Source organism: Conger conger, chromosome 6 (assembly GCF_963514075.1).
Source record: "Conger conger chromosome 6, fConCon1.1, whole genome shotgun sequence".
Taxonomy (NCBI): Eukaryota; Metazoa; Chordata; class Actinopteri; order Anguilliformes; family Congridae; genus Conger; species Conger conger.
In genome coordinates, this window is record NC_083765.1 from 24627682 (window position 1) to 24638789 (window position 11108).

An 11108-nucleotide genomic window follows, 5' to 3' on the forward strand; every position below is an offset into this window, starting at 1 on the left:
GACTACCAATATGACTGCAACCGAGAACATCAGTATGCATGATTTATGTGTTTTAGGACAGACCTGTCTTAGTTACTTCCCTGTTCATGCATGTACACACATACACACAAACTTGCAACAACAAGTGGTACACAGGTTTTGCGGCTCTTGCATAAAGCATGGAGGCAATAATCCCAGAAAACAAACTTCTTTTTTAATAAAATCTTTTACTGACTATGGTCTAAAATTGCCTTTTACAGAGAGTGAGACAGACTATTGGCTGCACTGAGGCCCCTCCCCATGCCCTTTCTTGCAGCGTGGCAGCCAACGTTGTTTAAAAACATTTGAGGAATATATTTAAACTGAACCTGATCCATGGTGTTGACTCAGATCTGAACCGAGCTTTCAAAGTTATCACGCAATGTTTGGAAAGAATATGCTCTGGTTACTGAGAGGGAAAAACTAAGGAGTGTGCCAAGTTTTTCTCCAGTTGTATCCCAATAGGCTTACATGTTCAAATGAATATAAACAGATTATCCCACTGGAGCCTATCAGAACTAGGCTTATTGTAGTCGTCTGTAGTTGATAATATTTCCTGCCAATACCCCTGCAACTAAAAACACTCTCTAATTACCTAATGAATAACTATTAATATCAAAGGTCACATCATGGTTTTCCCCAAAAATTTGTTTTAACCATGGAAAAAAAAAACAATGTTTAAATATGTTTAAAGTTCATCAACTCTCTTAGGCAAAAGAGTTGAAATCGTATCGTCTTTTTATTGGCCATCAAAAAATCTTACATGAAGTAATATGGCCTGTAGTAAATCAGATTCACTCAAGGGACAACAAAAACTATTCCCAGAAATGCCATATAACTTATAACGAACACTCCTAGCAAGTAATAAGCAACTCTTCAAAATATAGTTTAGTGGATATATCAAAGCAATTCTATGTAAACCCCTACTCCATCTTACTTCAACAGAAAAATAAGCAGAGAATGTCACATGACATGTCAACTAAAATTACTGACTACAAACTACAATCAAGACAGAGGAGAGGTCAGACTACATCTTCAACTGGTTCTGAATGGAAAAATGTTTGGTATGTATGATAACATACGGGCATTATGTTTGAAAGACAGAGGTTTCAACTTAATGATAAAGCAGATCCACAAGTCTCACAATCAATGTATATAAACCTCACCTGTACTCCTTTAACTCCACAAAGAAAATAATACTGCCATTGAGGGTTGGCTCTGTCAATCTTAAGGTCTCCAGTAGACACGGTGATATCGCTGCGAATCAGAACAGATCATTGATACATTGTGTAACAGCGCCCCCTGTTTGACATGAGCAGCAATTTAATTTGTTATTAATCAACCTGTTAAATTTTATGTAATTTTTATTCCATTATCAATTATAAAACTTCCACCTCAATTAAATAAATATTTAAAAGCCATTACGTCCTTTGTCTTACTTGTACTGAGGGTTTGCATTTGCCAGTTGTATAGTTTGAGACTCATCCACTGAAACTGCAGCCAGGATATTTTGCTCAATTGCCATCGGGAGCACAGCATATCCACAATAGTCAATATGCTCTCCTTATGAAAACAATAAAGACATGATGGATATACATGAATAAAAGAGTAATTCATATTCTCTCCAGACAAAATGGTTAGGCAATTGTTGGAAATCTAAATTGTGGCGTAATTATGTTGATTCGTTGCATTACATTGAGCAGACACTCAAGAGCAGAGTTTAAGATTAAATAGCCTAGAATTCATTCATACACCTGGATATTTTACTGAAGCGCCCAAAAGTAAAACGGCAGCGCCCTAAATAGGAATCAAACCCCAAACCTGTCTTCGAAGTCAGTTCCCAAACCATCATGTTACATTATTCCACATCCACACTGCCAGTGAACTTTGATTACCTATTAAATTTACTCGTCCAGGAGCATACGCATAAAAAAGAGGCGTTTTCCCAAACTTCTGCACAAAACGTTCTTTTAATTTCATTAATCTGTAAGGAAATAAATATAAATTGGATACATCGTTAGCACAAATTCTTTCAATGACAGGTTTAGATTTAAAGAACGTAATTGCAAATTACCTAGGTTACACGTTACCATGTACCAATTAGCCTATTTTCTGAAGGAGTGTATATATTAATGTACTTTATTATTCCATAACCGAATCGTTACCATTGTGTAGGCATAGAGTTAGCTATGCACCACATTTACTTCTTTGGTTCTATCAGTTAAGATAGCTCTCATTGTTTTAAAACTCACCTTTCATTCAGCTGGACCTGCAACTTTGGTGTATATTCAGACATTTTGCGTTACCGTGCTATACGAAATTGCAATATGAAATACGAGTGTTTTGTTTTTTTTTCTTTCCAAGAACAGAACAAAATTTTCTGTCACTTCATCTGCTGACTGTCACGCCACACTCGCGGAAATTGTAATGTTAGTTAAATACGGAAGGGATCTTCTGTTTGCTAACGTAGCATTTTTTTTTACTAGCTATAGCTAGTGTAGTCAACTGACCTAGCTAGTTCATGCTAAAATAAAAAATAGTTAACTTTCAATAGGGAAATTGGTGGACTGGTTAGCGCTATAGGTTGGCGTTTTGCTTTTTTAGCTAACGTTAGCTAGATAGCTAGATAACTAGTTAACACTTTCTAGTCGCATAGCTAATCAGGCAAACCAGTTCAGCGAAAAATTAAAAGACGGTATCACAAAATATAATGGTGGCCTGAAGCGTACTCCAGTTACCGATTATTGCATTTGCAGATGTGCAATTAGCTATATGAGTTTATGGTAACATTATACAACAAATAGTCCTACTTTTCCCAAATAAAAGTGCTTTCCTAAGTCCTGTCTACTTTATGTCCCACTATTAAAAACAATAGCACAAGTATCTAAATCCATTCCAGAAGTCGCTGTCTTGCAGAGAATTCTGGGAAGCATCTCTGCTCTTTGCAGCAGTCAAGATGTCTGACATGGAGGATGACTTCATGTGCGACGACGAAGAAGATTATGATCTGGTAAAGCCTGAATTAGTTTATTTGCTTTTTTAGTTCACACGTTAAATTTCACAGGCAGTTGAAAAATCGTCTCGCGAAGACGAGAAACGTTCCCTAATGTGATATACTGAAAGCGAATGCTAGCTGGGCCGCTAACAGTGGCAATGCAATATGTCTTAGATGGCTAACTTGGCTAGCTAGCGTTGTCATTTTGTTCAGTTCAGGGATGTTGCATTATTACACCCTTTTCTCTTGCAAAAGCAGTCCGTCGCGAAAATTGGCTAATTGTTCACGTAATATAATCATTATGTGATGATTAATCAGTGGTCTGATTATGTAGTACACTCGTATAGCTTGGTCTAGTTGGCTACTGAGTTATTACTGTTGTGCATGTTGTTTATAATGGAAGTGCTAGCTATTCGCTAGTGCAGGCCTACCCAATTGGTGTTGTGTTGTTACGGAAGGCTAGGCTAACGTCGTTAGCATTATTATTACACCGAATACATAAATAGACCACAGGGTCACGAAGTTTAACTAAGCTAAGGCTAATTACATTTTATAGCTAATACCTTTAGAAATGAATAGCAGAAATGCACATTGTCTGTTTTCAAGCACAATTAGCTAATGATTTTGATGAAGGGGTAATCTGAATTTTGGTATCAGTCTAGTTGTATATTCCGAATGAATATAGCTGACGTTAGCAAAGTTAGATCGGTGTTTGTCGATACATATTTTGAATAGGTTTTGAATAGTCTGGTTAGCCGAGGATGACAACTTGTATCAGGTACCGGTTTTAAGCATGGGAGTTGCACGATATTTGACTTCCTAGCCGTTAAAATATTGGGAAACATTTAATTCAGTTTTAATTTTCATTTACCTTTTGTTCAAGATTTTGCAACCTAACTTTGATGTTATATTGTAAAGGCACTAACAAAGTTGTTTACTAATATTCAGCATTTGCTGTTTCAGTGTGATTTCTTTTTTTTTTCTTTTTTTGTCTCATGTCTGGACGTTACTCCAGAGCTAATATTTATTACTGTCTGAATTTTCTTTAACTTTCACTGGAGGAATACTCAGAAGATAGCAACTCTGAGCCCAATGTTGATTTGGAGAACCAGTACTACAATTCCAAAGCGCTGAAAGAAGATGACCCCAAAGCAGCCCTCAGCAGCTTCCAGAAGGTTCTGTTTCGCTGCATGTTCTTCAAGAAAACGTTATAGTAGACCATTACGTTGTTTGGTAAAGACCAGTGTTGACAACTAAACAGTGGAATATAACTTTTTTTTGTTGACAGGTGCTGGAGCTTGAAGGTGAAAAGGGGGAATGGGGATTCAAAGCATTGAAACAGATGATAAAAATAAACTTCAAATTGGTAAGCCATTAAAAATGCCTACGAACATTTAACAACTTTTATGATCTGTTCCTTAAGGCAGTCCATTTTTATTTGCTACGCAAACAGCCTGTCTTTCGAGACATGGCATTCTGTAAATCATGTGGCAGTAATTCTTCAGGTCAAGATGCATATGTCTTGTAATTCAATTCATTAATACTTTCATTATTGCAGCCTGAAATATGGTAATCCAGATGATTGTACTCAGATCTGCTAAGGCTGCACTAACTTGCAAATGGACATGTGTTATATTTAATTTTAATGCATTCCGGATTCAAATCCTGTCCCAACACTGTTGCTGTGGAAACCCTACATCTCACCTCCCCTCCCATGCCTGTGGTTGCAGCACACAAGTCATGACAATACACTCCATCACCCACTGCATTAATGTTTTGCACAGTAAGAAATCAAATGCATTATTCCTACAGTCTTACTTTCATCTTCTTGTTGCTGGCAGGCAGAGGACAGTTAACAGTTCTGTATCACTAGTCGGCATCTTTTAATGCTTGTGCCCCATATCATTAAATAATAGCAGCACACTGCCAGAAATTGGGAGCACCTCCACTCTATATGCATCTAAACCTTGCAATTCACTGTGTGTGTAATGCATGCTTTATCCTGGGGCACTCTGTAATTTCATTTCACATTTTCTTGACATTGTTACCCATTTACAGATGGGCATTGAAAAGGTCCCACCCACAGTCATTTTAAGAGTTTTAGGCCCTCCAGACCGTCTGTCTCATGAGCCACCACTTCAGAAAAAACTTTTGGCAAACTGCATATCCTATATATTAGTGCAAATGTCATTGACGTGAGTTACTAATAGGTATTGACCATTGTCCCAGCTCTGCCTGTGAAGGCAACTCATTTTCATCATTTTCCCACTCAGACAAACTTCCCTGAAATGATGAACAGATACAAACAACTGCTCACTTATATTCGGAGTGCTGTCACAAGGAACTATTCAGAGAAATCAATTAACTCCATCCTTGATTACATCTCCACCTCTAAACAGGTATGGATTGTGATTTCCGCTCGATCGCTTTGTGTTGTATCACACTGCTCAAAGCAATGGGTTGTGACTTTACCCCATTGCTGTGTAATGCACGTGTGGTGTAAAAATGAGCAACAGAGGAAAGCTGAAAATCTTAAATATTTTGTAGTAATTGGCTTATGTACAGGACTTCTGCGCTATTTTCTTTGTTTTTGTGATGTGTACACAAAAGTTTTACCTGCTTTTATATGTATGAAAAATGTGATGTAATGCATAATCTTCCATTTTCTCTCAAACTAAAGCTTGACTGTCCTTTCTGTCTTCTCAGTTAGCATATTCTTACTTCCAAGTTTGAAAGAATTTATATAAAAGCAGTGTGTAAAAATAAATAAATCACAGTGTCTTTAAATAAAGAATTGCCATGTATTTCACATGTAAATGAGCTACAAGAGTTGAAACTGTTATTTCTGATTGATTTATTCATAGATGGATCTTTTACAAGAATTCTACGAGACCACCTTGGAGGCATTAAAGGATGCAAAGAATGACAGACTGTGGTTCAAAACAAACACAAAGGTATGGGATGTCATTTATGGATAACTATGCCAAGCGTGGATACAAATGAGTCCACGGTAAATATTTATGGGAAAATACACAACCTATATTTAATAACACAAGAGCAGCAATTTAGTGGTAAACATACCTTGGAGCCCTTGCCTAAATTCTGCATTGTAATGTGTATAGATGGTCTTATTCTTATTTTTTGTTTTGGTTTTGTTTGTTTTTATTTAGCTTGGAAAACTGTATTTGGAGCGAGAAGAATACGGAAAGCTTCAGAAGATACTCAGACAGCTGCACCAGTCTTGCCAGGTAAGGACGTTTGGTATGCAATAAACAAACAGAAATGTCCTGTATGTGCTGTGTATACATTTTGTCTCAATCATGGTTTATAAATAAATAAATAAATCACTTATTTAATTTATCCAACTGAGACTGTGAGGGTTGGCATGCTCTCGTAGCAAGTGCTTTCAGTGACTGAGCTACAGTCACTGTATTCCTGATTTTGTCCGTTTTAGAGGTAGCAGAGAGCTTTACAGACAGATATTGGATCACAGCACAGGACGTGCCACAACCAGGAATCTCATCATTACAGTTACATTAGTTATTTAGCTGATTTTTATCCAAAGCGACTTACAGTTGATTAGACTAAAGCCTGAAAAAAAGCCACGTTCCCTACACCGTAGCCTCCAGCGTAGCCTGACGCGCACCTCCCCAGAAATGTTACTACACACATAGCCTCTGCGTAACCTACAGCGTAGGGAACGCAGCTTATGCGTAGGCTACACCGTAGCCTCTGCACAGATTCGACACAGAAGTATAAATCAGGCTTAAGCAGGGTACAGTCCCCCCTGGACCAATGCGGAGTTAAGGGCCTTGCTCAAGGGCCCAACAGCTGTGCGGATCTTATTGTGGTTACACCAGGGCTTGAACCACTAACCTTCCAGGTTCTAGTCATGTACCGTATAGTTTTGAAGGGTTTATTCAAATCAAGTACATAATATCAAGTACATTTCAGCCATATTCCAGGATTTGTGTTGCGCATTCACACGTGGGGTCTTGCTCTGCTTAACTTTGTTTTAGGCTAACAGATTAGTCTGAGAAATTGGTCTGATAATGATTCAGATGTAACATGAAAGTGTCCCTGGACTTGCTTTTGACACTGCTCTTTCATAACTGTAAAATACCTTTCTTGTGTTTAGACTGATGATGGGGAAGATGACCTAAAGAAAGGAACGCAGCTGTTGGAGATCTATGCTTTAGAAATTCAGATGTATACGGCACAGAAGAACAACAAGAAGCTTAAAGCCCTCTACGAGCAGTCCTTGCACATCAAGTCTGCAATCCCTCACCCACTTATCATGGGTGTGATCAGAGGTACATGCCAAGAAATCTTTTCTTTACTACTGAAAGTTCCCTGTTGTTGAATTCAGTTTTTGGAGGTGGTGTAGTTTAAATATGTGCATCTTACTTGACTATGCATTTAAACAAAGAAAAATTGCAAATTCATCTGTTGAATTGTCCTGTTCCTTTTGTCCGTAAGAACAATACCACCCCATGCCAGCTGGTGGCACTGCTGAACTGAGTGAAAAATTGAGTGTCCAATGTTAACAGATGAGAAATAATGTACTAATACAAAAATGCAAATGTGAAAAGGGAAGATCTGCAATGGCAATCTCACATGACTCTGAACCACATATAAACTACATTGGCTGAATTACAAGCACTGTGTAGAGTGACCTATCCTTTGGTAAAAATGCAAGAGCATATCCCCTGTTGGATTTGTTAGCCTGTCGTCCACATTTCGTTTTTTTGGCACAATTTCTGAAATATAATGTTGATTGGACCTTCGTATTAGCTAGAAGGGGACAATGTTGAAGGTGATGTTTTCAGAATGATTATCTTCCACATTTTACACTCGCTTTGTCTCTTGGCAGAATGTGGCGGGAAAATGCACTTAAGAGAGGGAGAATTTGAGAAAGCGCACACAGACTTCTTTGAGGCTTTTAAAAATTACGACGAATCGGGGAGCCCCAGACGCACAACCTGTCTGAAGTACTTGGTGCTGGCCAACATGCTGATGAAGTCTGGAATAAATCCATTTGACTCACAGGAGGTAGGAACCTTTCCTGTAAACGCATAGTACTGCTTGAAATGAATAACTGAAAACTAAGCGATATTTCTACTTGCTGAGTTTTGGGTTTGGGTATAATTATTAAATATATATTCATTCATTTTTAGGCTAAACCTTATAAAAATGACCCAGAGATACTTGCAATGACAAACTTAGTAAGGTAAGTGTATATATATTTCTCCTGTTTGTTCATAAGATGCATACTTGTGCTGTGAAACATTACACCGGACAAGTTGTCCTGAAGCATTTTTGTTCTCTGTACGCTTTTAAGGTTCTCTGCTGTAAGACACACTGCTGTATTTTCTGTCTGCTCTGCGTCCTGTAGTTATTTCCTGTTTGCTATTTTTCCTCATACCATAGAGAAATATTTGCATTCTAAAATTAGATCTTTGTTTCTTCTTCAATTGAAAAGCTTATAGTCTACTTTTAAAAAGAATGCCATGTTTAATTTTAAAAATGGCAACACTTACATTTTTCTATTGAAAACGTAGTTGTTTTGAATCCAGTCAACACAATGTGTAGATTGTCTAGAAAAGATTTGTATTAATTTTTTTCCCTCCCCCAAACAGTGCCTACCAGAATAATGACATCACTGAGTTTGAAAAAATTCTGAAAACAAATCACAGTAACATAATGGATGATCCTTTCATAAGGGAGCATATCGAGGGTAAGTTGTCATCTCATGTTCTTCAGTAGGAGGAGGGAAATCGATCTATGTTGGTATTCTCAGATTTGGTGAATGCATGTGAATTTCATGGATGTAATTTAGATGTAATTTATGGGAAAGGTCTAAATATTATCAAAACATTTTTCCCAACAGAGCTGTTACGGAACATCAGAACACAAGTGCTTATCAAACTAATCAAGCCTTACACTAGAATACACATACCATTCATTTCAAAGGTAAGATTGTTTCTGTGGGTCTGTTTTCCTGTACACTGATAAATCCGTTCCAGTAACACTTCTAATTTTAAGATCTAACCCTAACCTCCCTTCCCCTCCTGTGTTTTCCTTAGGAGTTGAACATCGATGTATCGGATGTGGAAAGTCTGCTTGTACAGTGTATATTGGACAAGTAAGTCACTTCCTTATGATAATCTCAAGTTAGCTTTCCATCCCAGAGATTTCACAAATGTTAAGCAATTGTCTGAAAAATCTAAAAACAACAATTAAATTGGTGTGTGGGGTGCAACAAGATTACATTATCAAAAGAGTAGCAGCAGCCCTTTTTGAACTTTCTGGAGCAGAAGCATTTGACATCATATATTCAAAGAATCTGTTTCCATCACCCTGTATCACATCTTCTCTATTGATATGCTAACTGATATCTGTTAGAGTTAGATTGATATCTCTAACCTTTCTACCTTAGCCAAGCGTGAAAAAAGAAATTCCACTTAGGATTACTTATACATAAATTCACAATTTGCATAAAAACAGTTGAATGGAAACCCCACTACAGTTTGGTTGTTTTGATGGAGAATAAATACTTGTTTCTTACAAAGAAACTGTTCTGCTGCAGTGAAGGTGAAACAATTATTACATTATTCTAGGTTGTTACCAGTCCTTTTTTAAATTATACTTTTACTAATTAATAATTGTATTTATTTTATTTTATTTTTTATATTAATATTGATCGGTCCTTACTGTAACCCATGTTTACTACTAAAAGTATAATTGACACAATACTGATATTTACAGTAACTTGACAGTATTTGGGGCAGGAAACTGATACATCAGGCTTGATTTAGGTTTCTGTTCATTCTTCTTTTTTTACAACAACTTTAGTCCTTTACCTGTTATGTAAAGACAAGAGTAATCATGTGTAGAGTCTGGGTTTAAATGAAAGGCTTTCTTTTATTCAAGTATCTTATCAGATTATTTTGGCATATCCTCTGAAACCACAACCTGACAGGATGGACAGACTTCATTCTGATTAATTTTGATTTTTGATTTGCTTTTTGCAGCACCATTCATGGTCGAATTGACCAAGTCAACCAGCTGCTGGAGCTGGATCATCAGAAGCGAGGAGGAGCCAGATACACGGCTTTAGATAAATGGACCCATCAGCTCAATTCTCTCAATCAGGCCATTGTTAGCAAACTGGCTTGATTGACACGTTCTGTAAGACAATCACAATGGTCTTTACGTGATGGTGACATTTTAAAGAGAAGAGCCACTGGATGAGGCCGGGTAATTAGAGCTTGACAGGAGTGCTTTCATCTTTCATCTAATTTTTGTTCTGCTGCAGCCCTTCCCTAAGACAACCTACTTTCATATTCAAGAAACCAAAATCACATGGGATGTGTGTGGTTCTGACGTCAAGCCCTTTCCAAAACAATGTTTTCTGATGGGGCGATGGATTAACCTGAAGCAAGATTTGAAACACAGTATTTAGATAAATGTGTGATAAATAAAAGAATTCTGTCTGTAAAATTCATCATCTTCACCAATTTTGAATACTTTCCCAATAAATACACATCTTGGCTGTATTCTGCAAAATTTCAGTTTTCCTAGCAGTGCTTTTTTGTACTTGCTATTTTAGTTTAACATTGGGGCCCTGTTGCCACTTTAGCAACACAATAAAATGGTGAGTCTCTAACATTGTATAGCCTGAATTTAAGCTCCTTTGCATTGTTTTGTTATTAAACTGAAAGCAAGAGTAACTGCCTTTTTTTGTTGAACATACTATGTACAGTATTTAATGTTTTTGTTTTAGTGATGTTTGTCGGGTATTAGACCAGTGTGCTTGTCAGAAATAGACTGGTCATCACAGAATTTGTTTAACCCAGCACATAGCTTCTGATGTGGGATGAAAAAGCTCATTTGAATCACTTATCTTGAATGCAGAGCATCAAAATAAAATTTTGCTGATTCAAAGATTTGAAGAATTAGTGGACTGTCATCTTACAGTACAAATGAAGTTTACTCCACTTTGAATGTGGGCATTGTGAGCCTATTGCATGCACAGTAGTGATCACACTAGTCTTGGAGGGCTGCAGGGCTGATGAATTTTCTAACTTAAAAG

General features: G+C 37.2%; 2 protein-coding genes across 4 annotated transcripts in view; one reads left to right on the forward strand and one right to left on the reverse strand.

The window, feature by feature from the left end:
• galk2 (galactokinase 2) overlaps nt 1–2978 on the reverse strand; it is a 22543-nt gene extending 19565 nt beyond the window's left edge. Inside the window, exons 1-4 of one of the 2 annotated variants that reach the window (XM_061245204.1) lie at nt 2271–2978; nt 1914–2002; nt 1458–1581; nt 1185–1275 (exon numbers count right to left, since the gene is read on the reverse strand). In XM_061245204.1, coding sequence (XP_061101188.1) covers nt 1185–1275; nt 1458–1581; nt 1914–2002; nt 2271–2314 — 348 coding nt within the window. In that variant the 5' untranslated portion in view covers nt 2315–2978. The remainder of the gene's footprint in view (nt 1–1184; nt 1276–1457; nt 1582–1913; nt 2003–2270) is intronic. The other variant, XM_061245205.1, reaches the window with a different exon arrangement.
• LOC133130550 (COP9 signalosome complex subunit 2) lies at nt 2507–10962 on the forward strand. 2 transcript variants are annotated; one of them, XM_061245206.1, is made up of 13 exons: nt 2507–3025; nt 4069–4188; nt 4302–4379; nt 5287–5412; nt 5878–5967; nt 6184–6261; nt 7152–7326; nt 7887–8065; nt 8191–8243; nt 8653–8750; nt 8904–8986; nt 9100–9158; nt 10048–10962. In XM_061245206.1, the coding sequence occupies exons 1-13, from the start codon at nt 2975–2977 to the stop codon at nt 10190–10192; spliced, it is 1335 nt and encodes a 444-aa protein (XP_061101190.1). In that variant the 5' UTR covers nt 2507–2974; the 3' UTR covers nt 10193–10962. The 2 variants fall into 2 exon arrangements, with proteins under 2 accessions (XP_061101190.1, XP_061101191.1); XM_061245207.1 differs by having other exon boundaries at nt 2508–3028; nt 4075–4188.
• Nucleotides 10963–11108: the final 146 nt, after the last annotated feature.

Bases quoted from the DNA above. Each gene is read 5' to 3' on its own strand.
- LOC133130550 (XM_061245206.1), top strand. From the start codon at position 2,975: ATGTCTGACATGGAGGATGACTTCATGTGCGACGACGAAGAAGATTAT. The intron at 3,026-4,068 runs CTGGTAAAGCCT...CTTTAACTTTCA, and splicing joins ACGACGAAGAAGATTATGAT to CTGGAGGAATACTCAGAAGA. The intron at 5,968-6,183 runs GTATGGGATGTC...GTTTTTATTTAG, and splicing joins GGTTCAAAACAAACACAAAG to CTTGGAAAACTGTATTTGGA.